The sequence below is a fragment of the Emys orbicularis genome, chromosome 1, assembly GCF_028017835.1.
Source record: "Emys orbicularis isolate rEmyOrb1 chromosome 1, rEmyOrb1.hap1, whole genome shotgun sequence".
Taxonomy (NCBI): Eukaryota; Metazoa; Chordata; order Testudines; family Emydidae; genus Emys; species Emys orbicularis.
The window spans coordinates 156,647,518-156,672,133 of record NC_088683.1 but is presented as its reverse complement, the minus strand read 5'-3'; the positions used below and the strand labels follow the sequence as shown (position 1 = coordinate 156,672,133).

The window sequence follows — 24,616 nt, the reverse complement described above, 5'->3', positions numbered from 1 at the left end:
TCAATGAGATTACAACAGGCGTCTGCTGGATCAAGTTCTAGTTTGTGTCAGTGATTTCTTGGCAACTATCCCATACTGTCTCAGATGTTACTTGGAGCGGAGGGTGTTTTTCAAAATGTCACCTAGGATTCTAAAGTTACTAATGCGCTGAAATGATACCCACCTTGACTGTTGACTGCAACTCCAACATCTGTTGGACTTCGCCCTCTGTTAGGATCTGTTACAGGGAGGCTTTTGAATGCTTGAGTGAGTGAAATCAACTGTTCATCTGTTGCCACCATATGTTGCTGAAGTCTTTTCTAAGGGAGGGGAAAAAACAAACAAACCACACATATGCATAGAGATCTGTGTTCTAGGGACAAAAATTAGATAGATGTATTATTCCTCTGAGTGGAGGAGTCTATTTCCCCGCTTAGTGCCAAAGCTTTAATCTGATCTCAGTGAGGTGCCAAACAAAGGCATCTCTGCACCTGTCTCCTCTATTTCTTTCTCCTCTTTTTGCTTCCTGACTAGCCCCATATTTTACTGATTACCCCCCACTGCCACCCATCCTCCTCTTCCTTCCCCAGGTTGCTTTCTCTTATGGCTGCAACTTCCACCCTAATCCACCACAGCTGCAGAGTGAAACTGATAAGACCACAAGTCAGTTCCACTTCACTGCCCCTCTAGTATTAATATTGTGAGAGCAGAGGCAGATTTTTAAGCATGTAGACTACACAGTAGGCATCCATTAAAGTAAGGCTAAGCTGTACTAAATCAATCTTCTGTCAAAGTTTAAAGGGATTTTCTCAAAAAAAAGTTTCTTATTGCTCCTTTTAATTGATAAGAATTTGGAGCTTGCTGAAGTGAGGAGACTATGCCACTAGTTAGAATGAGGCACTGAGGGTTGGCATTACACTTCCACATACCCCTCTATAATAACGTCCCCTGCTACTACGTTCCTCGGATTCTTTAACTATCACATTTTCAATGCTGATTTGTAGTGCCGTCCCTTGCTGTTAAAGTCCTTTGCCCCCTATGCTGCTCTGCCAATGCACATCAACTCAGACACGTCATTCTAGAGATAAAGAACCTGCTTAAATCTTTCACTGCATTAGTTCCTGCCTTGGGCTTCATAGGGTGTCAAAGGAAAGGCTCAGCAGCTCTTTGTACCTGTATGGCAGCATTTTCTTCTCTGACCAGAAGGATTTCAGTTGTCAGAGCATCAATCAGTGCTCTGTGTTCATTCAGCATCTCCTCAAGCTGCTGCCTCATCGTTGCTTCCTGACGCAGCTGCATCTCACTCTGGGGCGGGGGAGGGGGGGAGAGGAGAAGGGGGAAGAAAAAACACAATCAATCAATCAATAAATACAGGTTCATGTTTACAAGAGGGAGTAACTCCAAACCTCGCTATCAAGTTAGCATAGAAATACAGGTTTTGCTACCAGCTTTAAAGGTGACGTCAGTGTTACCATCGCAATCCTGTTCATTGCACATACAAATGGATACTATCCCTTCCCCACTCTCCCATGATGCCACAGGAGTAGGGAAGACCCTTTAAACTCCTATGCGTCTTTCTTCACAGCCTTTATGAAAAAGACATAACCAGCTCTTGGTGAAGCACTCTCACTCTACTCCGACTTCAACTCTATACTATAGGATTACACACACAAGACAATGCAGAGTTAAGGGTGCTGGTGCTTGCCAGTGCTTTGTGCTACTCATGTCAGGCTTGATCTTCCTGGCCATTCTGGTGAAAAGAGGTCAGACCAATTAAAGGAGAAGGCATCTGTTCTCCAGTATTGTTTCTACCAGGGCTGGGAGCAGAAGAGATCCGATTTTTGTTTCTTGTTGGAGGCAAAACAAGTGTATTTAGAAAATACCCCATTAGAGGGACATTAAGCAAAGGATCTTGTTGTTCAGATCCCCCTCCAAGATTGACAGTTTGTAAATTGATCTTATCCTTTAAAATAAGCTAATGCAATGGAGAGACATTTCCTCTCTGTCCAAGGAGAACTCTAGATGCTTCCTCTCACCTGCAACGAGGAGCTGAGAGTCCTGCCTGGCCTGTTGACATAGACCACTGCCATCTTGTCATCAGTGGTGGTCAAGAGAGGGGAGAGGTGTCTCAGAACATTAGTGATGGCACTGATCTCCAGCCAGCTGATGCTCCTCCTGGATTCGGCTGAAGATCATTTGCCCCGCTATGAGTGTGACAGCATGAAGGCTGATACAGGTGTCTATGACAATCCTTGTCACTGCTGGATCTGAAAGAGGCTTTCCTTGAGTTTTGTATATTGTGCTACTACAGCATTGATGACGTGAGATACAGTGAACTACAAGGGGAATCCTCACTGTGATTCCCCATAGAGAAAATGACAGCCTGGAGAGGTTGTGTGTGGAGAAAGATCCACTGGACTGTGCTAGACACATCAGATCAAGCAGGCAAAATGCTCCTCCAAGTGGTTGTCTGTGAGTTATGAATAAGAGGATCTACACTCTTTATTCTGAGAATGCACAATCTGGCCCCCAAATGCTGGAGATCCTGAGAAGTGTTGGGGAGCTCTTTTCCAGGTTAAAGACAAAGCTGTGCCTCTGCAGAGCTTGAATTACCCAACTGGGCATCTCAGATGGCTTCTGCTGGCACTGGACTGGATGAGAATGTCATCTGTATAGTAGTAAATGTAAATCTCCTCCTCCCTCAGGGAGGTAATCAGGGCTATCAAAATCTTGAAGAAAAGCTATGAGGCCAAAGAGGGGGACAAAAAGAGGATCATGTATTGGAAATGATAACTGTCCAGAGTGAAGCACAAATACTGACAGGCAGATGGAAGGGGACATGCTGGTATATCTCCTTTAAGCCTATGGAACACAGGTAATCCACTTTCTGAATCTCTTAAAACTAGGAAGGATAGATTTTCTAGCCTGACCTGGCTGATTGGTTTAGGTACCAGTAGAGCCAGGACTGAGCAGAACTATTCCATACTTTTGGGGAACTCAAACCAGTCTGAAATAAGAGCTCTGGGCCATAGTGGTGTTGGGGGACAGGGTCAGTGACTGCAGCCAAATGCGTCTCCTAGTCTTACGTGCTTTGTTTATGGTGAGGAAGGCTTTCAAAGTGGAGGTAGGGCATACACAGCACAAACCACTATTGAGATGTGTCAGTGCTCTAATTTTTTTGTCCAATGGAACTTTGAGGGAAATAGCATTCACAGGATGAGTGGCTTTGTTTTTTATACACCTCTACCCCTATATAACGCTGTCCTCGGGAGCCAAAAAAAAAAAAAAATCTTACCGCGTTATAGGTGAAACCGCGTTATATCGAACTTGCTTTGATCCACCGGAGTGCGCAGCCCCGCCCCTCCGGAGCACTGCTTTACAGCGTTTTATCCGAATTCGAGTTATATCGGGTAGCATTATATTGGGGTAGAGGTGTATGTATAAGTAAAAGCAGTAAGAAGATTTTAGAATTCACTTCAGGAAAATGACCAAATCTATTCCACTTTTCTTTAGGGATCTTATACAGTTTGGCATACATCTCAGCAGTAGAGGGTTCCGCCCCCCCTTCATAGAGCTATTCTGCATTTATTGCCTCCTCCAAAGAGAGTTTAGTGTTCGAAATGCAGCGTCTCTTGCTTTTATATTTAGAGGTAACTCTAGCAAAGGATTCAAGAGACCAGAGTTTCCCTTCCTGCATTACTTATTTTAAGGATAACGTACCAATATCCTATCAGAAGTTCTGGATTATGAGTCTCTCTCTCTAGGACAGGAGCCAGATGAGGGTTCACTCTGCACACAGGAAGAGGAAAACACCTCTCTGGAGGCTCCAAGACCTCTTGGAATGCTCTTTTTCTAGGATGTGTAGCCCATCCTTTGGCAACTCCTAGCTGGCTGAAGGGGGAGGGAGGTTAGCTTGGCAAATAAGCCAGGGCTGCAGAGTCCTTCCAAGCATAACCCCCCATAATAGCTTTAAGGAGAAGACAGTGGACTGTGATGGTATCATACAGGCAGCATCTCAGTAAGGAACAAGGTCTCTGGGTGCACAAGCACCACCACCAAGGGGACAGTCCCAAGGGTTACCAGTATCAAATACGGTGTGGCTGTATTTGGCTTAGCCACTGCAAAAAGAGCAGGGGACAGCCCAACAAGTCACACAGCTGTGGCTGTATCCCTCTCAATCAGGGTTTGACCGCATGGCCCACAGTCTATATCTATGGGCTGGACACCACTCAACTCTCTCAAGACCTGAATGGAGACTCACTTCCAATGATGACAGTGACAGATGGCCAGGAATCAATTTCAGCCCATCTTCAGCCTTGCCTGGTCAACAGTATTTTTCAACTAGGGTGAAGGACCAGCCTCTGCTGTTTGTGATGCAACCTCATCTGTGTCTCAGACCCAAGGGTATAGCCTACCCAAATCTTCGCAGTCCAGGCCTAGGCCCAGTGCTCCCTGTGAGGGGAACACAGCGCAAAGAAGCAACACAACAGAAAGGAGGACTGTCATCCAAATGCAAGGGTCTAAAAAAAAGCCCTGTGCTCAGAGCAGAGCAGTTCACTGTGAAACAAGTGGCAGCTAGGTGCTGTGATGTAGTTCCCAGGCACATGTGGAGGAACCAGGAAGGGACTGAGATCTTTAGCATATAACTAATCCCAGAGCCCACATACCTAAGACAGATAGAACACTTTTTAAACTATAAAAATTAAATGCATATTCAGAATATTGGGTGTGTTTAAATGTTGCTTTGTTGACAATCAGTTGGTTTTTGTTTAAGTGGACTACATCTCTCATTGAAGTAAATGGGAGACCGCCTCCATTTCAGTTCAGTGAACTCCTGCCCGTTTATTAGAGAGAGCATAGTTTCTGCTGAATTAATAATTTTACCTTTTTTTAATTGCACACAAACAATCCTAACAAAACTATTAAAGATATTGAGATTACAAAGTAAAGGACTTGGAAGTTAGGAATTGTCAAAGTTAAGGTTGTAAATTAATCTATAATCCTTGTGCTTATTCATTCTAGCTACAGAAGCAGGTCACATAACATCTACTCACCTCCTTGAGGTAGCGCATCAGACGACAGAGTGTGTTCACCAGTGACACAGTGAACCCTGTGAGGCCATGACCGTTTTGCATTCTCTGTACCTCACGGCCTGTCCATTGCTCATATTCCTCCATTTCATGCTCCACTTCGTGAATCATGCGATTCAGGACATCCAAGCTGGATTTATTGCCACTTGGGAGTTTGAAGGAATCTGCATTAGCAAGAGAATCATTTCTTCTCTGTTTGGAAGCCATCTGTGCAGTATGATTTCTTTTCACTGAAAGAGAGAGAGACAAAAAAATCCTTTAAATTCCAACTGTGGGAGAAGTACTCTGTTCCAGCACTATAATGGACAAAGGAACATCAAAGATAGATGCATCCTAGTCATTTAGATTAATACAGGTTGTTTCTAAATCCTCAGAAACTAGACTCTAAGCCTTAACTCTGAGGGCCACCCTAGTGACTTTCAAGGAGCCAGAGACCACACCTGGTTTAAATGTATGGTAAATGAGCATCAAAATAAAGGCACCAACTCCAGCATTTGTTCATACTTTTATCTTCCTTGGCAGATAATTAGAAACTGTTTGAGGGTGAACTTCAATAACCTTGGGAATATACAGCTGATCAACAACCTTCAGCCCACAAATACAGGGAAGGACAACTGTACATTGGATTTCTCCGCCTTCAGGCCTCACTTTGGGAACCCCTAATCTAAATTTCTGCAGAACCAACATTGTTTAGAGAGTCAACTCTTCTACAAACCCCTAAATATTGAATACATAGATTGAACATCATCATAGATCCGTGCAATACAGCACAGAAAAAGTTCCAGGGAGTGCATGAGGACAGCCATGTAGAGAGGTACAGGTGAGTTAGCAGGGAAGTGAGTAGCATGAAGGTATCCCATCTACATTCCCCAACCTCCCATGGACCTTTGCTATGCTTCTCAGCAGGAGTCAAAGTTTGATAGACCTGCTAAGGCACATCTGACCAAGACTTAGCTGTGGGGAACCAAATATAACAGAGCTGAGGCATAGGGGGTGGGATGGGACTTGCAGCAAAAAGTGCACCTATAATTAAGCTACCAGCTCCACTCCTAAGGCATCTTCGCTGTCTGACAAGCTTCCTGTAGTTTTTCAGAAGAGAGTCCTCATATGATGACCCTGAGTGAATCAATTGGACTAAAACTGCTGCTGAAGAAGGTTATAACCTCCCAGAGTCTCAAAGTATATGACACTCCATCCCCAAAACCCCTTAAAACACCCTTACATGTGCTACATGGCAGCTCCCCCAATTGGCTCCCCACAGTCCTGCTGCCTGGTGGTACCAAAACAGCAGTGGCAATATGAAGCCCTAGCAATGGCAATACCACATTGCATACAGAGCTAGTTCCTCATGACATTGTTGCCTCTTTTGCACGGTGAATCAGTAATAGCATGATGTGGATCCCAGTACATATGCACCGAGGTATTAACACACGAAGACTGCGCTTCCTCCCTCAGCCACTTCATGCAAATCTATTCAGTTATGAGGAGTAAGGGGAACTATTCTTTATGCACAGAATTGCCAAATTTCCTAAGTGTCCTATCCATACAGCATTATGTGAAAGATTTTAGAAGTTGGGAGGGACCAGGGTAGAAAGACTGTTTTGGGTCCCCCTCCCCCTCTTTAAGTCAGAGGCACCTAAAAAAATTCAAACACCCAGACCAAATTTCATTTAAAAATGCTTCCTAAAAATTAGTAAGTGTTTTCCTAAAACAATTTAAATGAAAATTTCAAATTGTCCCCTGAAGGACTGTTGTGCCAAATTTGGAGACTAAATTCAAAACAAGATTTCAGTCCTTCATGAGCAAATCACAATGCAACCTTAGCTATGTAGTCACTACTTCTCTCTCTGTAATCTTAGCAAATACCAGAGCTGAAAGTAAAACTCCAAGCAAAGACTGTACTGTAACCAGGGATCACAAGCAGGGAAAGAGGAGAATTCTTTACTATCATGTTAAGTACTAAATTGCTACTGTATCTTGACTTTTAACTCCAATAAATTACATTGATAATCAGTACCGTTTAATGAAAATATGGTCTCAACCACAGCTTTAAGGGACACTGGAGGAAGGCAGATACACTGTCTCAAGTACACCTCTACCTTGATATAACGCGACCCGATATAACACGAATTCGGATATAACGTGGTAAAGCAGTGCTCCGGGAGAGGGGAGGGCGGGGCTGAGCACTCCGGTGGATCAAAGCAAGTTCAATATAACGCGGTTTCACCTATAAAACGCGGTAAGATTTTTTGGCTCCTGAGGACAGCGTTATATCGAGGTAGAGGTGTACAAGTTACTTTGGATGAAATATTCATTTTAAAAGGATCAAACCTTTTGTTGAAACTTGCTTTTGCTTTCTTAGGTTTGGGTTCAGCACTTGTCTCACAGTGTAAGAGGAATCTGAAGTCTGTTCTTCATCTTCATTCTGAAGCCTTGAATGGACTCTCTGGACTACTCTGGTAGCATTGAGGGCTGATTAAAAACAAGCAAAACAAACAAACAATCACACATACACGCATAACTAACTGATTAACTGTAAAATATTTCATCCAATGCACTAAATGTCGCAACAACAACTATGTGGGTGAAACCAGACAATAACTACACTCTCAAATGAACTCACATAGCAAAATGATAAGAGACAAAGACACCATATCACCCGTGGGCGAACACTTTTCACAAAACAAATCACTCCATATCTGACCTCTTAGTCCTCATCCTCAAAGGTAACCTGCACAACAACTTCAAAAAGATGAGCCTGGGAGCTTAAATTCATAACTTTGCTAGACACTAAAAATAATGGGACTTAAGACACTGGATTTATGATTTATTACAACAATCTGTAACCCACTAACCCCCCTTTTTTGTCCTATGACTGGAGAGATATTAACAGGTCACGTCACTTAGAATACGTGTTAACTACTGATGCTAAACAATCTGTTCCACCTTGTACTTAGTTGTGACACTGAGTACTTTTCCCATACTGAATAAGAGCTCTGTATAGCTCAAAAGCTGGTCTCCCTCGCCAACAGAAATTGGTCCAATAAAAGATATCTCACCCACCTTGTCTCTATATATAAACACATTCAAACTGCCAGCGCCAACTCAGATTTCTGAAAATATCCTGTCCCTTCCTCGCCACTAAAATTATTCTGAGTAAGATGCTGTTAGCAGCCTATGTCCTTTGAGAGTTAATGTTCTAGCAGAGCCAAACCTGCAGCTCCTGATGATGGCAAAGCAGTTGTTGGAGTCACAGCTGCATTTGCTTTCTGTGATGGAGTAGGTGTTCTCAGCTGCTTCTCAGCCCATAGCTGGGAAGCTCCAGCAGCATTTTCTTCTTTCAGTAAGTGGAGTAGCCTATATATAAGCATAAGAGAGAGAGAGAGTGAGTGAGTGTGTGCGCAAGGGTACAATGAACTCTGAAATGACAATGCTTACAGCTAATCTTTACCATCTATCCATAAAAAGCCTCTCAAAAAGTCTTTACTCCTGGGGGAATTCTGTGCCACTGCACATGTGCATAATTTATGTCCCCCGCAGATTTCTTTGCTTCCCTGCAGAAAAGTGACTCTGCTGGGGAATCAAAACGAAGCCACAAAAATGCCCTCAGGAGTAAAAAGTAGTTAAAATTGCTCAAGCAAATTCCTCATTAATGCAAAGCCTCAAAATCCTAGAAATGAGTTAAATCCTTCCCCACTCTATTTTAGTTACACAAGTACTCCTCCACTGTAACCAACACAAGGCTGGTTTACATTATGAAGGTTACAGTGGCATAGCTACAGCACCACAGCTACACGGCTGTAACCCCATAGTGTAGATGCACACTACAATGACAGAAAGGGTTCTTCTACCACTATAGTAACTCCACCTTCACAAGTGATGGTAGCTAGGTTGACGGATGAATGCTTCTGTTGACTTAACTGCATCTACACCAGGGTTTTAGGTCAGCGTAGTTGCGGCACTCAGGAGTGTGGATTTTTCACATTCCTGAGTGCTTTAGCTATGCCAAGCTAAGCTTTAAGCGTAGAGCAGGCCATGATGACATGACATAAACATAACAATGTTTAAAAGGGGACTGGATAAATTCATGGTGGCTAAGTCCATAAATGGCTATTAGCCAGGATGGGTAAGAATGGTGTCCATAGCCTCTGTTCGTCAGAGGATGGAGATGGATGGCAGGAGAGAGATCACTTGATCATTGCCTGTTAGGTTCACTCCCTCTGGGGCACCTGGCATTGGCCACTGTCGGTAGACAGATACTGGGCTAGATGGACCTTTGGTCTGACCCAGTACGGCCTTTCTTATGTTCTTATGACATTTGATAATGACCACCAGCAAGTGTGCTACTTTAAGAACTCCAACACAACATCCTTCAAACCCAATGCTACTTTCCTCAGTTAACTCAAATACACATTGCTATAGTTGCAAACCAACATGGCCAAATGTAATAAAAATTCTATATAAAAATTTCATTCACAATATAAGTTGCTGAAGTCAATACAACACTGATGGAGAACCACAATCAAAAGAAACAAAAAGATAAGTCTATACGAACCATACTACACCTACACCCACTACAGACATCCACACTAATCCACCAACACATACAGCAGACTTTCAACAAACACACACCACTACCCACAATCACTCAAACATCTTAAATACTAGCCAACCTTATTACTGAGCACATACCTTATACAATGAAACAAATATATGATCTACCCCCTTATAGCACTCACAAGACACACTTTCAACCTCCAGTTATTCAACACATAAGTACATACGCATATATGTTTCTGAGAGAGATCACTACTGAGAGTTAAAACACAAATAATGGAGTTGATGATGATGAATGGTGTATATGGAGGATATGATGATATGTTAGCTATAGTGAGCACATGTTTGTATAAGTTAAGTATGATAGGAATATGCTTAACTTCTTTTCCAGGATTTTGAGTTTTGCATGAATGGTTAACTCTTCAGTGCAAAAGTTCTAGTCTTTGGCACATGCAAAAAAGATGAGGTCTGCTATGATCTCCTCTCTCCCCTGTTCTTCTTTCCTCCACCTTTTTCACCTCTATGACTAACACTGAGGCTTCTGACGCACTTTCTATCTCTAATACAGCCATCTGTGCAATCGACCCCATTCCCTCCCAACTCCTGACCTCCCTCAGTCCTTTCCTCTACAGATACAAGCATGCTGTAGTCATCATCTCCCACCCCCAAAAGACAACCCCATTTCAACTGCCTCTGACTACTACCCCTCCCTTCTATCCTTCACATATGAGATTACAGAACATACCATATGAAACTGTTATCTCAAGTTCCTAACTCCATCCTTGATTCCCCCCACCCCCCAATCTGCCTTCTAGCCTCTTCACTACTGTGAAACAGCTCTTAAAGTCCAACAGGCTTTTCTTAGCCAAGTCCAAAGGTCTCTACTCCATCTTCATCATTCTTGACATTTCTGTTGCTTCTGACATGGTTGATCACACCTTTCTTCTTGATATATTATCTGTTCTGGACTCACAATGCAGTTCTCTTCTGATTCTCCTATTTGATCATGCCTTCCATGTCGGTCAATGGGTCCTTCTCTTCCAATGTCTTGCAGTCCACTGGGGTCCCACAAAGTCCTGTTCTTAGCCTGCCCTCTTTTCCCTTTACACTCTCTCCTCTCTGGGTGCTCTTAATTGCTATTAGGGTTTCAACCACCAATCCAGTTCCACAAGTCAACCTATTATATGTACTGAGGTAGTGCCTAGAGGTCCAAATCAGGAATGGGAGCCCACTGCACTAGGCACTGTCCATACAACTGAAAGAAGACCCCTGTCCCCAAGTAGCTTACAATGCAAATATGAGACCGGGAGGGGGGAAGAGGGGAGGAGACACACGACAAGGTAACAATGAGAGAATTATGGTAAGTGTAATAAATATCAGTCACAGCTCACCAAGTGCCTAGTCACTGCCAAGTGTTTTGTAGGCATCATGGGAGAGGTGAGTTTTAAGGAGAGATTTGAAAGAGGATATCGTAATAGCTTTGTGGATATTTATGGGGAGCAACTCCTGTGCATAAGAGATAGCGATTTGAGAAAGCACAAAGGTGTTTGGACATCTGATTGTGCTATTAAAACACTATGGGGACAGAAGCCTTATGATAGTGGACTGATTGACAGAAACACACACTGACCTGTTTGTGTCAATGTTGGACTTGAAGTGCAAAGACACATCCTGTTCATTCACACTGTCCTCTGATTGACAGTTGGAGGAATCTTCCCCTTCTACTTCATTGAGAGCCTGTCTCAGAAAAACACAAGACATCTCAAATGTTACATGACAGCAATTTAAATCCATCCTTCATAAAGGAAAAAATAAAGTAGTTCACTAGAAACACTTCCCAGAAAACAAGTCTCTTTATTGTAGTTCACCTCTAAAATATGGACAAAAATACTCTCATCTTACAGAGAAGACAGGAAATAAATTCATTAATGTTTGTGAAGTACTGGGATACTACAGCGATGAGTACTCTAGAAAAGACCACAGGAAATGAATACTTCAGTATTCAATGCTTTGTTTGGACGTGTGCAGTAAGGCAAGGGCTGCACAATGACTGCAGATAAAAAATATTGAACAGCTGCCTCATTTCCTTAGTAGTGGCCTTTCTAGCCATCAAATGAGATGGGTATTGTGGGAAAACATAACATATGATCATATAATTAAGTGGCAGAATTAATACTAGATTCTGGCATTTCCTAAGTTTTGAATGATTCACTTTGCAATCTAAACAATATTCTTTTAATGTAGTTTATATATAAAAACCCACATATGAATTGCATTTACAGCACATGCATAAACAGTGACATAATACAATGAAAAGGGCGATATTTCATTGTGCACATAACTTAGGAAAGTCAATTCAGAATTAAGGTCTCCTGCAGTAACCAGAATTTTGCCCTGTGGATGCTTTACAACAGGATCTTTGGTCAGGATTTTCAAAAGAGTAGAAGAGAGCTGGACACCCAAATCTCACTGAAATTCGATGGTGGTTGGGCACCTGCCTCCCCTAGCTTCCTCTGGAAAGCCCAGACTTTCAACTTATCATACAACTCACATGCAGCGATAGAATATGCTACATATATAAATCAAAGGCCACAGCAAAAAATGCAAATAATTAATGCCTCCATATAAAAAGAACCCAGGCTGACTGGCAGAGCAGTCCTGAATTCAGTGTAGGATACTATGTATTTGTTCAAGGTGCTATGGTGTAAATATTAGTACCATAATCATAATAGGAAGACTACACGTATGGTAGAAATGACACTTTCATGCCAAGACCCTATTTTCTGTCACTTGTAACTTTTCTGAAAAGTAGCCCTTTGGGGTGAAGTGTCTTATCCTTGTTCTCAACGTCAAGTTAATATTTTTGGTATGATTTCAGATATCTGAGTTATCTGAGGGGGAAAAGCACATTAAAGTTATTCAAACTTTACTTGTCTAAAACAAAAAATATTTTGTTTTAAAACGTTACCTCTAAAAAACTAGTTAAGAAATAGTTAGACTTACGTGAACATCAAAAGAACACCCTGAATGCAGTCAGCAAAATAGCCACATACAGAGATATCACTGCACTGAAATAAAGGCGTCTGAGTATATGTCAATGTGTGCGCATTCAGCTAAAGGTCAGAGAAATTGGTTTCAGATTTAATCAATCACTTCTACTTTTACTTTTTAATAATGAAACACAAATGAAACCATGTTAATGCAACATCAAAGTTGATGCTTTTTGTACAAAAAGGTCAGGAAATCCTAAGTCAGGGTTCCCAAAGCAACCCAAAATAAATTATTTTCTACATAATGTATTTAGTTTTATCTCAGTACACAGTGTTAAACATAATAATATAGATACTATACACAAAAGAGCTGATTTAGGATAGTTTAGGAACCTTAATTTTGGATTTCCTGACTTTCACGCAAGTGAAGACATAGCCACAGAACTGTTCATTGAAAACGTCATTTATTTGCATTTACTATACAGTCCATATAAAGAGTACATTACCTGGGGATCCATGATAGATTCACTAAGGATGGAAAGCTGTGTGGGAGGATCACTTTTTTGTACAATGGGACCTTGAGAGGATTCCAGGTCACAATGAGGAGCCATTGTTACATTAGGGAAACCTAGAGTAGACAGAGGAAGACAGAAAGTCATAGCACACAAAGGGCTATTTAGCTGATCAACCATTATCTCAGGGGAAACCAGGTCCAAAGTCCTACCAGTACCTCAGGACTTCTGTACCATAAATTAAGCCCCGTTTGTCTCTGCAATATATCACACAAGTCAAGGGGAGGTGAACATCACTCCTAAGTAACCCTGGTGGCGAGCCACAAAGTCACACTACATACTCGGTGGAGGGCTAGGGTTGTCACTGTAGATACTGATGTAATCGGAGAAATGTGCACATGCAAGGAGGAACATATGGTCATCACAAGTGAAAGAGAAATGGCAATCCACAGAGAAGAGATGAATGAAACTGTAGAGCCCACCATTCTCTCTGGGAGAATGGCCAATAGGTTTTGCATTCTCCACCAAGAGCAAGCAAGAGAGACCCTCATTCATCCCCTGACAAAGCTCCAAGGGCAGCCAGGACTATGCATCAAAGGCATTCAGGAGTGAGACCACAAGAACTACCATAATGGATCAGACTCTGAGGTCCATCTAGTCCAGTACCAGATGCTTCAGAGGAAGGTGTAAGAACCAGGGAGGAGTATAAAAATATCGCTCAGGCATGCAAGAGTGAAATCAGGAAGGCCAAATCGCACTTGGAGTTGCAGCTAGCAAGAGATGTTAAGAGTAACAAGAAGGGTTTCTTCAGGTATGTTAGCAACAAGAAGAAAGTCAAGGAAAGTGCGGGCCCCTTACTGAATGAGGGAGGCAACCTAGTGACAGAGGATGTGGAAAAAGCTAATGTACTCAATGCTTTTTTTGCCTCTGTTTTCACAAACAAGGTCAGCTCCCAGACTGCTGGACTGGGCAGCACAGTATGGGGAGGAGGTGACCAGCCCTCCGTGGAGAAAGAAGTGGTTCGGGACTATTTAGAAAAACTGGATGAGCACAAATCCATGGGGCCGGATGCGCTGCATCCGAGGGTGGTAAAGGGGTTGGTGGATGTGATTGCGGAGCCATTGGCCATCATCTTTGAAAACTCATGGCGATCAGGGGAGGTCCCGGATGACTGGAAAAAGGCTAATGTAGTGCCCATCTTTAAAAAAGGGAAGAAGGAGGATCCGGGGAACTACAGGCCAGTCAGCCTCACCTCAGTCCCTGGAAAAATCATGGATCAGGTCCTCAAGGAATCAATTATGAAACACTTAGAGGAGAGGAAAGTGATCAGGAACAGTCAGCATGGATTCACCAAGGGGAAGTCGTGCCTGACTAACCTAATTGCCTTCTATGATGAGATAACTGGCTCTGTGGATGAGGGGAAAGCAGTGGATGTGTTATTCCTTGACTTTAGCAAAGCTTTTGATACGGTCTCCCACAGTATTCTTGCCGACAAGCTAAAGAAGTATGGGCTGGATGAATGGACTGTAAGGTGGATAGAAAGCTGGCTAGATCGTCGGGCTCAACGGGTAGTGATCAATGGCTCCATGTCTAGTTGGCAGCCGGTTTCAAGCGGAGTGCCCCAAGGGTCGGTCCTGGGGCCAGTTTTGTTTAATATCTTTATTAATGATCTGGAGGATGGTGTGGACTGCACTCTCAGCAAGTTTGCAGATGACACTAAACTGGTAGGCGTGGTAGATACGCTGGAGGGTAGGGATCAGATACAGAGGGACCTAGACAAATTAGAGGATTGGGCAAAAAAAAACCTGATGAGGTTCAACAAGGACAAGTGCAGAGTCCTGCACTTAGGACGGAAGAATCCTATGCACTGCTACAGACTAGGGACCAAATGGCTAGGTAGCAGTTCTGCAGAAAAGGACCTAGGGGTCACAGTGGACGAGAAGCTGGATATGAGTCAACAGTGTGCTCTTGTTGCCAAGAAGGCTAACAGCATTTTGGGCTGTATAAGTAGGGGCATTGCCAGCAGATCGAGGAACGTGATCGTTCCCCTTTATTCGACATTGGTGAGGCCTCATCTGGAGTACTGTGCCCAGTTTTGGGCCCCACACTACAAGAAGGATGTGGAAATATTGGAAAGAGTCCAGCGGAGGGCAACAAAAATGATTAGGGGTCTGGAGCACATGACTTATGAGGAGAGGCTGAGGGAACTGGGATTGTTTAGTCTGCAGAAGAGAAGAATGAGGGGGGATTTGATAGCTGCTTTCACCTACCTGAGGGGGGGGTTCCAAAGAGGATGGAGCTCGGCTGTTCTCAGTGGTGGCAGATGACAGAACAAGGAGCAATGGTCTCAAGTTGCAGTGGGGGAGGTCTAGGTTGGATATTAGGAAACACTATTTCACTAGGAGGGTGGTGAAGCACTGGAATGCGTTACCTAGGGAGGTGGTGGAATCTCCTTCCTTGGAGGTTTTTAAGGCCCGGCTTGACAAAGCCCTGGCTGGGATGATTTAGTTGGGAATTGGTCCTGCTTTGAGCCGGGGGTTGGACTAGATGACCTCCTGAGGTCCCTTCCAACCCTGATATTCTATGATTCTATGAACCCTGCAGTAGCAAGATGTATGATAACCTGCCCCTCACATTAGGTGTCATCCTGATCTGTAATAGTTAGGCAGAGTTGGTGCTCCTTTGTACTATGTTAAGGGAATGAACTATGCTTTGCTAACTAACCAGATCAACCAAACAATCTGAGCTAATCCAGATTACCCAGTCTACAATTTTGTGAAATTAGACAAAATTTGTAAAAGAACTGTGGTAATCTTAAATGAACTGCCTTACACAAATTAGTTGGTTTACCTGTATGCCTGCGAGGAGCATCGCCAAAAAGGTCTTTCACCACAGCCATGGCTTGATCAGATCTCTCCAACACATCTTGCAGCTGATACTGATCAGAGAGAATCTGAAGGCATAGCACAGGAGACACTTCATACCACCATATACAAACTGATTTCCCCAAAAAACAGGAAAAATATATGGAAAGGGATTTTTGGTAGTTCGTAGTTCTGGGGTTAACTCCGCCTTTGCCCCACCCATGGTTTGCTCACAAGCACCACTTTAGTCTCAGATCCCCAGCTGTCACCTCTATATGGGCTGGGACCCATGTCCCTCTCCCTTCAGACTGGGGAAGTAAGCTTGCAGTCCCCATGCAGTTCACGGTGATTATCCCAGCAGATCGGACCTTAGTCCAGCACCTGCAATTCGCTTTCTCTCAAGGGACAACATCAGGGATACGAGTGGCCAGCCAGCTTTCACAGAACACAATATATGTATTTTAAAACAAAAGCATTACCGAGACAACATATAATAAAACATCTACACACACTAAGATTACCAAGTGTCGCCTTCTTCCATGTGTAGACGCTGGCAGGTTCTAATCCTTCAAACCCTTCCAGGGTTTGCCTTTTTGGTTACAATCCCATGTCAGTTTTTGGATCAAAGTGAGGGATACCCAACTGTTCATGCTGACCCTTTATACTACAAGCTCTTTCCTTGTCCTCTTGAACCCTGTCTCAGCCTATATAGTGCCTTGCATGGTGTCAAGTATCAGGGGGTAGCCGTGTTAGTCTGTATCTAACAAAAACAAGGAGTCTGGTGGCACCTTAAAGACTAACAGATTTATTTGGGCATAAGCTTTCGTGGGTAAAAACCTCACTTCTTCGGATGCATAGAGTGAAAGTTTTTACCCACGAAAGCTTATGCCCAAATAAATCTGTTAGTCTTTAAGGTGCCACCAGACTCCTTGTTGTTTTAGCCTATATAGGCAACTTCCCCCAGAAGGTGGTACTTCTCTGGAGTTGTTTACCTGTCCTGGCAGCTGCAGTAGTTAGCTTCCACTGATGTAGTTCTTAGGGGAAGCTTGGTAACCCTCCCCCATGAAGCTAACATACAATCCCTAGCTCACAAAGATACACATAACTTTTATAGATACAAGAATTTGTGACTAATCCCATGGCCCACAGCAATTGGCACATCTCAAATAACCATGCCGCAGGGAATTACTGGATGCTTGAATCAGGGGAAATCATTTAATTGAGTGAGAAGCTATTGCCTCCTGACTGGATCAGATGGTGCTGCTGCAGTCAGAACTCAAAAGCTAGTTAAATAGTAGTAGTAGTAGTAGTAGTATTACACAGTGTTTAAGGCAGGCCCAGATAGTGAGGGACAGAATTAAATTCCAAACTGAGGAACACTAGATCACCTGCCAGCAGTTACAGCTCCTCAACCCATTTTGCCAATTTTCTTTCCCTTCCCCACCCCTCTTTTTTTTTTTTTTTTTTTTAAAAAACACTCCCCTTCTTGCTCTCCTCCTTTCTTCTGGTTAAATACAGCAATTACAGGTACAGAGGTTCCCCAGACACAACCTTAGCATTTCCACTAAACAATAGAGTACATGGTGGGTGGGTGGGTGGGGAGACAAGCACAGGATACATCTCCCTTGCACAGCTTGAAATTTAGAACTGCAAGGATCCCTGCACAGCAGCATTCATGAAATGGCAGGGGACAAGGCAAGGGCCGGGGCCAGAGGTAAGATCTGACACTATGTAGACCACATGATCATGTCTCCTTGGGGCTTGGGCACCTGTTAACCACAGAGCCTACTCCAACCAATGTTCTGCAGTAGCTGAAAGAAGAGCACCTGGGATGAGGGATTCTGTACATCAGCCAAACTTGATTATTCAGCCAGGCAGTGGATTTTGACCTTCATTCAGGAGCAATTTTCCATTTTGCTACAAGTCCTTCGTAGCAAAGGAGATGAGGAAGAAGATGCAAAATGCTTGCTTCACATTCCTGGCAAATTAAAAACATGTGTTGAAAGTCCAGACCTAGCTCTTACCTCTCGCATGAGGGCCAGCTTCCTTTTCTCTAGGGAATCAGGAGCCCCCTGCCTCTGCTTCTTCCATTTTCTCTTCAATGCTCTCTCTTGTAGCTCCACATGCACCAGTGCTTTGTTCTTTGACTTGTGTATCTCATGACGGCGCACCTATGCGAGCATGGAAGAGAATTTGGTTCAAATTTAAGGGACAAGCTAAGGCAGTGGTTCTCAACCAGCATTCTGGGGCCCCCTGGGGGGCCAAGAGCAGGTTTCAGGGGGTCCGCCAAGCATGGCTGGCATTAGACTCTCTAGGGCCTAGGGCAGAAAGCCAAAGCAGAAGCCTTGCCATGCGGGACTGCAGCCCGGGGCCCCGAGCCTCACTATCCAGGGCTGAAGCCAAAGCCTGAACAATTTAGTTTTACAGTGCCCCCTGTGGTGTGGGGCCCCAGGCAATTGCCCTGCTTGCTACACCCTAATGCCGGCCCTGGCTTTTATATGCATAAAAACAGTTGTTGTGGCACAGCTGGGCCATGGAGTTTTTATAGCATGTTGAGGGGGCCTAAAAAAAAAAAAGAAAGAAAGGTTGAGAACCTCTAAGCTAAGGCACTCTTACAAGCAGGGTTTACCAATTTATGCATTGGGTACCATGAAGTCAAACCACATGTTGGTGATGCCAGTAATGTCATCTGCAATCAGAGTCAACCACTCCGTGAAGAACAAAAGTTTAAGTTACATTTTCACCCTTCCCTTTGCTCTGTGAAGTATGTGTTCCCATCTGCCCTACATTACTGAAATAACAGCAACAGCTGTATCCAACTGTCACAGAAATACTGTCATCCAGCACACTGAAAACAAGGCAAAATGAATTGTCTGATTCAGCACTGCGTTGGGTAACAGTGTCCCCACCCTCTGAATGGGAAGCATGTATCCAATTCAGATTAATAGCACATTTAATGTATTAGATTCTCACAGGCCTCCAGGCACCCTGATTAGAGAGTAATTAAGTTACAGAATTTAGAAAGAGACTTGTCATCAAGACTAGCCTCCTCATAAGAGATATAATCCTAAATGAGCACGAACTCCTTCATTGTATCCTCAATATTATAATATTATATCTATCTCATTGCTGTCAGCTGGATGGAATTGAACTCATACCTTGTGAAGAATAATAGCACTACATAGCTGGAACAGTAGTAGTGGTGTGAACCTGTTCAAAGCCCCCCAAGAATTAAAGAAATTCCAAGACTAAATAACATATTTTTCAGCCCTTTCTTCAGTGAAGATGATGCAGGTTAAACTTATCTATTAGAAGGTTTTCTTTCCCCCCCCCCATTATCCTATGTTGGAAAACATTCTAAAGGGATGCACTGGAAAATATATCAGAATATTGGTTAAAATAAGCTGGCTGAAGGAGACATTAAGCAGATGAGCACTGCTAAAAGAAGCGGTTGTGCATATAGTTATTGGGGGGGGGGAAAGCTATATTTAAAAAAGTTTTTGGTGGGTAGGGAAGGGAGATAAGATGTTATAAACAAAATACCCCATATAAATAAAATGAAATATCTGCCTCAGATGACCAAGTAGATTACTTCTATTCCATAACAGATCAATGACAGATTTTTGACTTACCATGTCTTCAGGAGTTGCACGATGCACTGTTAAATCATGGACAGTGCTCTGCAAAAAGAAACAAGAGAACACAACAAATATAAACACAGAGGTGGAATCAGGCATTGTACTGGTTTTGTATTTTAGCCAACATATTCACTGAATATTCCTCCACAAGTGATGAGCAGTGAAAAGAGTTTTAAATGTCAACATTGATATTACCATTGGTAGATTTCAAAGTCAATACCTCGTTTCTGTCTAAGGTTTATGCAGCATGTAATAAATGAGGCAGTTCATTCCACTATTGTTTCAGGCTGTCTAGATACTGACACAGCATAGCATCAGTAATACTCTATTCACTTTTGGAAAGTTCTTTTTACAGCCATAAGACACACAGACACAGGGCCCAATTCACCATTAATCTATGTGTCTAATCCTCATAGTTCAAAGTAAGTCATGGAATTTTAAACCTTCTTCACATTGGTGTAGGCAGCTATAGAAAATGCAGAATGAATGCCTCTCTCTCTTTTTTTAAGTACAGAAGCTTGGATTCTGGAGCAGGGGTGGATTCTGCAAACTGTGACCATGAAGTAAAATAGGACCCTGCAGAAAATTATAGAAACAGAAAATTATATAATATTGTATTTCTAGAACTGTGTAAGGTGAAGCTTATACAGTGCACGGTGAATGGGGTAATGGATCCTCAATGAGAATTATCTACCTATCAAATGTTAACCTGCGTATGCAGATCAGACTAGAGGATCAGTCTGGGAGAACTGAGGATCAGATGGGCAGGATCCCCTGGGAGAACAACATGAAGGGCAAAGGGGTCCAGGAGAGCTGGCTGTATTTTAAAGAATCCCTATTGCGCTTGCAGGAACAAACCATCCCGATGTGTAGAAAGAATAGTAAATATGGCAGGCGACCAGCTTGGCTAAACAGTGAAATGTTTGCTGATCTTAAATACAAAAAAGAAGCTTACAAGAAGTGGAAGATTGGACAAATGACCAGGGAGGAGTATAAAAATATTGCTCAGGCATGCAGGAGTGAAATCAGGAAGGCCAAATCGCACTTGGAGTTGCAGCTAGCAAGAGATGTTAAGAGTAACAAGAAGGGTTTCTTCAGGTATGTTAGCAACAAGAAGAAAGTCAAGGAAAGTGTGGGCCCCTTACTGAATGAGGGAGGCAACCTAGTGACAGAGGATGTGGAAAAAGCTAATGTACTCAATGCTTTTTTTGCCTCTGTCTTCACAAACAAGGTCAGCTCCCAGACTGCTGCACTGGGCAGCACAATATGGGGAGAAGGTGACCAGCCCTCTGTGGAGAAAGAAGTGGTTCGGGACTATTTAGAAAAACTGGACGTGCACAAGTCCATGGGGCCGGATGCGCTGCATCCGAGGGTGCTAAAGGAGTTGGCGGATGAGATTGCAGAGCCATTAGCCATTATTTTTGAAAACTCATGGCGATCAGGGGAGGTCCCGGATGACTGGAAAAAGGCTAATGTAGTGCCCATCTTTAAAAAAGGGAAGAAGGAGGATCCGGGGAACTACAGGCCAGTCAGCCTCACCTCAGTCCCTGGAAAAATCATGGATCAGGTCCTCAAGGAATCAATTATGAAACACTTAGAGGAGAGGAAAGTGATCAGGAACAGTCAGCATGGATTCACCAAGGGCAAGTCATGCCTGACTAACCTAATTGTCTTCTATGAGGAGATAACTGGCTCTGTGGATGAGGGGAAAGCAGTGGATGTGTTATTCCTTGACTTTAGCAAAGCTTTTGATACGGTCTCCCACAGTATTCTTGCCGACAAGCTAAAGAAGTATGGGCTGGATGAATGGACTGTAAAGTGGATAGAAAGCTGGCTAGATCGTCGGGCTCAACGGGTAGTGATCAATGGCTCCATGTCTAGTTGGCAGCCGGTTTCAAGCGGAGTGCCCCAAGGGTCGGTCCTGGGGCCGGTTTTGTTTAATAGCTTTATTAATGATCTGGAGGATGGAGTGGACTGCACTCTCAGCAAGTTTGCAGATGACACTAAACTGGTAGGCGTGGTAGATACACTAGAGGGTAGGGATCGGATACAGAGGGACCTAGACAAATTAGAGGATTGGGCAAAAAAAAACCTGATGAGGTTCAACAAGGACAAGTGCAGAGTCCTGCACTTAGGACGGAAGAATCCCATGCACTACTACAGACTAGGGACCGAATGGCTAGGTAGCAGTTCTGCAGAAAAGGACCTAGGGGTCACAGTGGACGAGAAGCTGGATATGAGTCAACAGTGTGCTCTTGTTGCCAAGAAGGCTAACAGCATTTTGGGCTGTATAAGTAGGGGCATTGCCAGCAGATCGAGGAACGTGATCGTTCCCCTTTATTCGACATTGGTGAGGCCTCATCTGGAGTACTGTGTCCAGTTTTGGGCCCCACACTACAAGAAGGATGTGGAAAAATTGGAAAGAGTCCAGTGGAAGGCAACAAAAATGATTAGGGGTCTGGAGCACATGACTTATGAGGAGAGGCTGAGGGAACTGGGATTGTTTAGTCTCCAGAAGAGAAGAATGAGGGGGGATTTGATAGCTGCTTTCAACTACCTGATGGGGGGGTCCAAAGAGGATGGAGCTCGGCTGTTCTCCGTGGTGGCAGATGACAGAACAAGGAGCAATGGTCTCAAGTTGCAGTTGGGGAGGTTTAGGTTGGATATTAGGAAAAACTTTTTCACTAGGAGGGTGGTGAAGCACTGGAATGTGTTACCTAGGGAGGTGGTGGAGTCTCCTTCTTTGGAGGTTTTTAAGGCCTGGCTTGACAAAGCCCTGGCTGGGATGATTTAGTTGGGAATTGGTCCTGCTTTGAGCAGGGGGTTGGACTAGATGACCTTCTGAGGTCCCTTCCAACCCTGATATTCTATGATTCCATGATCATAGATTCCAAGGCCAGAAGGGAGCATTGTGATCAATTAGTCTAACCTCTTGTATAACACAGGCCATGGAACTTCCCCAAAATAATTCATAGAGCAGATTTTTGAGAAAAATCATCCAAGCTTGATTTAAAAGTAATCAGTGATAGAGAATCCACCCTGACCCTTGGTAAATTGTTCTAATGGTTAATTACCCTCACTTTCAAAAATGTATGCCTTATTTCCAATCTGAACTGGTCTTCCAGCCATTGGATTGTTACACTCTTCTTTGCTAGATTGAACAGACCATTATTAATATTTAATCCCCATGTACAGAGACTGTAAGCAAGTCAACCCTTAACCTTCTCTTTGTTAAACTAAACAGATTGATCTGTTTGAGTCTACCATTATAAGGCTTGTTTTCTAATCCTTTAATTAATCATTCTTCTTGCTTTTCTTTGAATTCTCTCCAGTTTATCAACATTCTTCTTGAATTCTGGGCACCAAAACTGGACACAGGCCTCCAGCAGCAATCACACCAGTGCCAAATACAGAGGTAGAATAATCTACCCCTACGCAAGTTTCCCCTGTTTATGCATTCAAAGATCGCATTAGCTCTTTTAGCAACAGCATCACATTGGGAGTTCATGTTCAGGTGATTATTCACCACGACCCCCAAGTCTTTTCAGAGTTACTGCTTCCCATCTCTGTGCAACCAATGCTGGAGCCTCCACATTTATTTAACAAATAACATTTGCAGAATTTTGCAGAGTTTAAAAATATTGTGTGCAGAATTTTAAATTTTTTGGCGTAGAATGCCCTTAGGAGTAACTCTTCCCCGGCATAGCTGCATCTACCCCCCGGGGGGCTTTGCCAGCAGCTAGGCTGGCTAGTGGCTGTGGTGTTTTCACGCCCCAGACGGACCCAGTTGTGCCAACAAAACCTTGAGATGTAGAGCTGGCATCAGCCAGGATGATGCCAAAGGGGATGCCCCCGGCTCTAGGTACGCCAGGGGCACGGCCCCTTCAACGGAGAGGACTCATTAGCGAGGGCAAGGCGAGAGGGGGGCAACCACGGGGCCCAGAAAGAAAAGGAAACGGAAAGTGGAACCGCAGCCAGGCTCCCTCTGAGCGCCGGGCCGGGCACAGGCTGGCACGGGAAGGCATCTTCCTCTGGGGGGCCGGGCCGGGGCTCGCCCAGTACACGCATGCGGCAGGGCGGGCTCGTCTGTCCGCCTCTCCGGAGCCCGGGCCCCGCCGCTCGCCCCCGCGGTGACCCACCAGCGCCAGGCAGCGCAGGAGCCCGCGTCCTCCGGCTGCTATCACCCAGCTCCCTGCGGCCCCCCCGCCGTGCCTCAGTTTCCCCAGCTGTACCGGGCGAGGGCTCCACTCACGTCCCAGTCCCGCTTGGGCGGCGGCTTCTTCTTCGCCTTCGGCGGCTTCTTCCCTGGGGCGCGGAGCCGCGTCACCCGCACCAGGGACATCGCGGGGCCGGGCAGGCGGCAGGACCCGGAGGGGAGAGGGCGGGGCAGGAAGCGCCGTTCTGCCCGTAGGGGCTCGTGCCGCCTCCGTTAGAGGCCGGCCCGCTCCCGCCGGCCGGCCCGCTCGCTCCCGCCCGTCACCAGGGAAACCCCGCCCCGGCCACCAGCCCCGCCCCCGAGCGTGAGGGAACCCGCCGCCGCCACCCCATGCACATCACGGACCCCACCCATACCACTCACTGCCCCCCCCCCACATACTACGTACTGTCTTAGTGTACCTGCACCCCACTGACCCCACAGGCATACTAGCCATTGCTCCAATGTACCCCCAATATACCCCACTGCCCACTCTCCCAATGTACCCCAGCTCTCACTAATCATCCACCCCACTGTCCCCATATACCCCCTACTGCCACCCCAACAACCCGCTATTTTCCACTGCCCCCACAACTCTCATTAATCTTCCCCATTCAACCCACCGCTTACTGCCCTTAATGTGCCCCGGTCCCCGTTGATCCTCCCCACTGGCACCCTGACTGATCCTGCTCACTCCCTCTCCACCCTCATTCCTTCCCACAGCCACCCCCTCACTGCTCCTCACCGAAACTACCAGCTCCCTCTGTATCCCCCAAAGATCTTCCTCACTG

The 24,616-nt window shown here is 44.5% G+C and overlaps 1 protein-coding gene across 1 annotated transcript in view; it reads right to left on the bottom strand.

Moving 5' to 3' along the window:
• Positions 1–23,993, bottom strand: part of SPICE1 (spindle and centriole associated protein 1) — a 34,646-nt gene extending 10,653 nt beyond the window's left edge. Inside the window, exons 1-11 of the mRNA XM_065420764.1 lie at positions 23,883–23,993; positions 19,625–19,672; positions 18,017–18,163; positions 15,979–16,081; positions 13,123–13,244; positions 11,257–11,363; positions 8,284–8,426; positions 7,401–7,541; positions 5,034–5,299; positions 1,153–1,284; positions 164–299 (exon numbers count right to left, since the gene is read on the bottom strand). Coding sequence (XP_065276836.1) covers positions 164–299; positions 1,153–1,284; positions 5,034–5,299; positions 7,401–7,541; positions 8,284–8,426; positions 11,257–11,363; positions 13,123–13,244; positions 15,979–16,081; positions 18,017–18,163; positions 19,625–19,672; positions 23,883–23,972 — 1,435 coding nt within the window. The 5' untranslated portion in view covers positions 23,973–23,993. The remainder of the gene's footprint in view (positions 1–163; positions 300–1,152; positions 1,285–5,033; positions 5,300–7,400; positions 7,542–8,283; positions 8,427–11,256; positions 11,364–13,122; positions 13,245–15,978; positions 16,082–18,016; positions 18,164–19,624; positions 19,673–23,882) is intronic.
• Between the last annotated feature and the right edge of the window lie 623 nt (positions 23,994–24,616).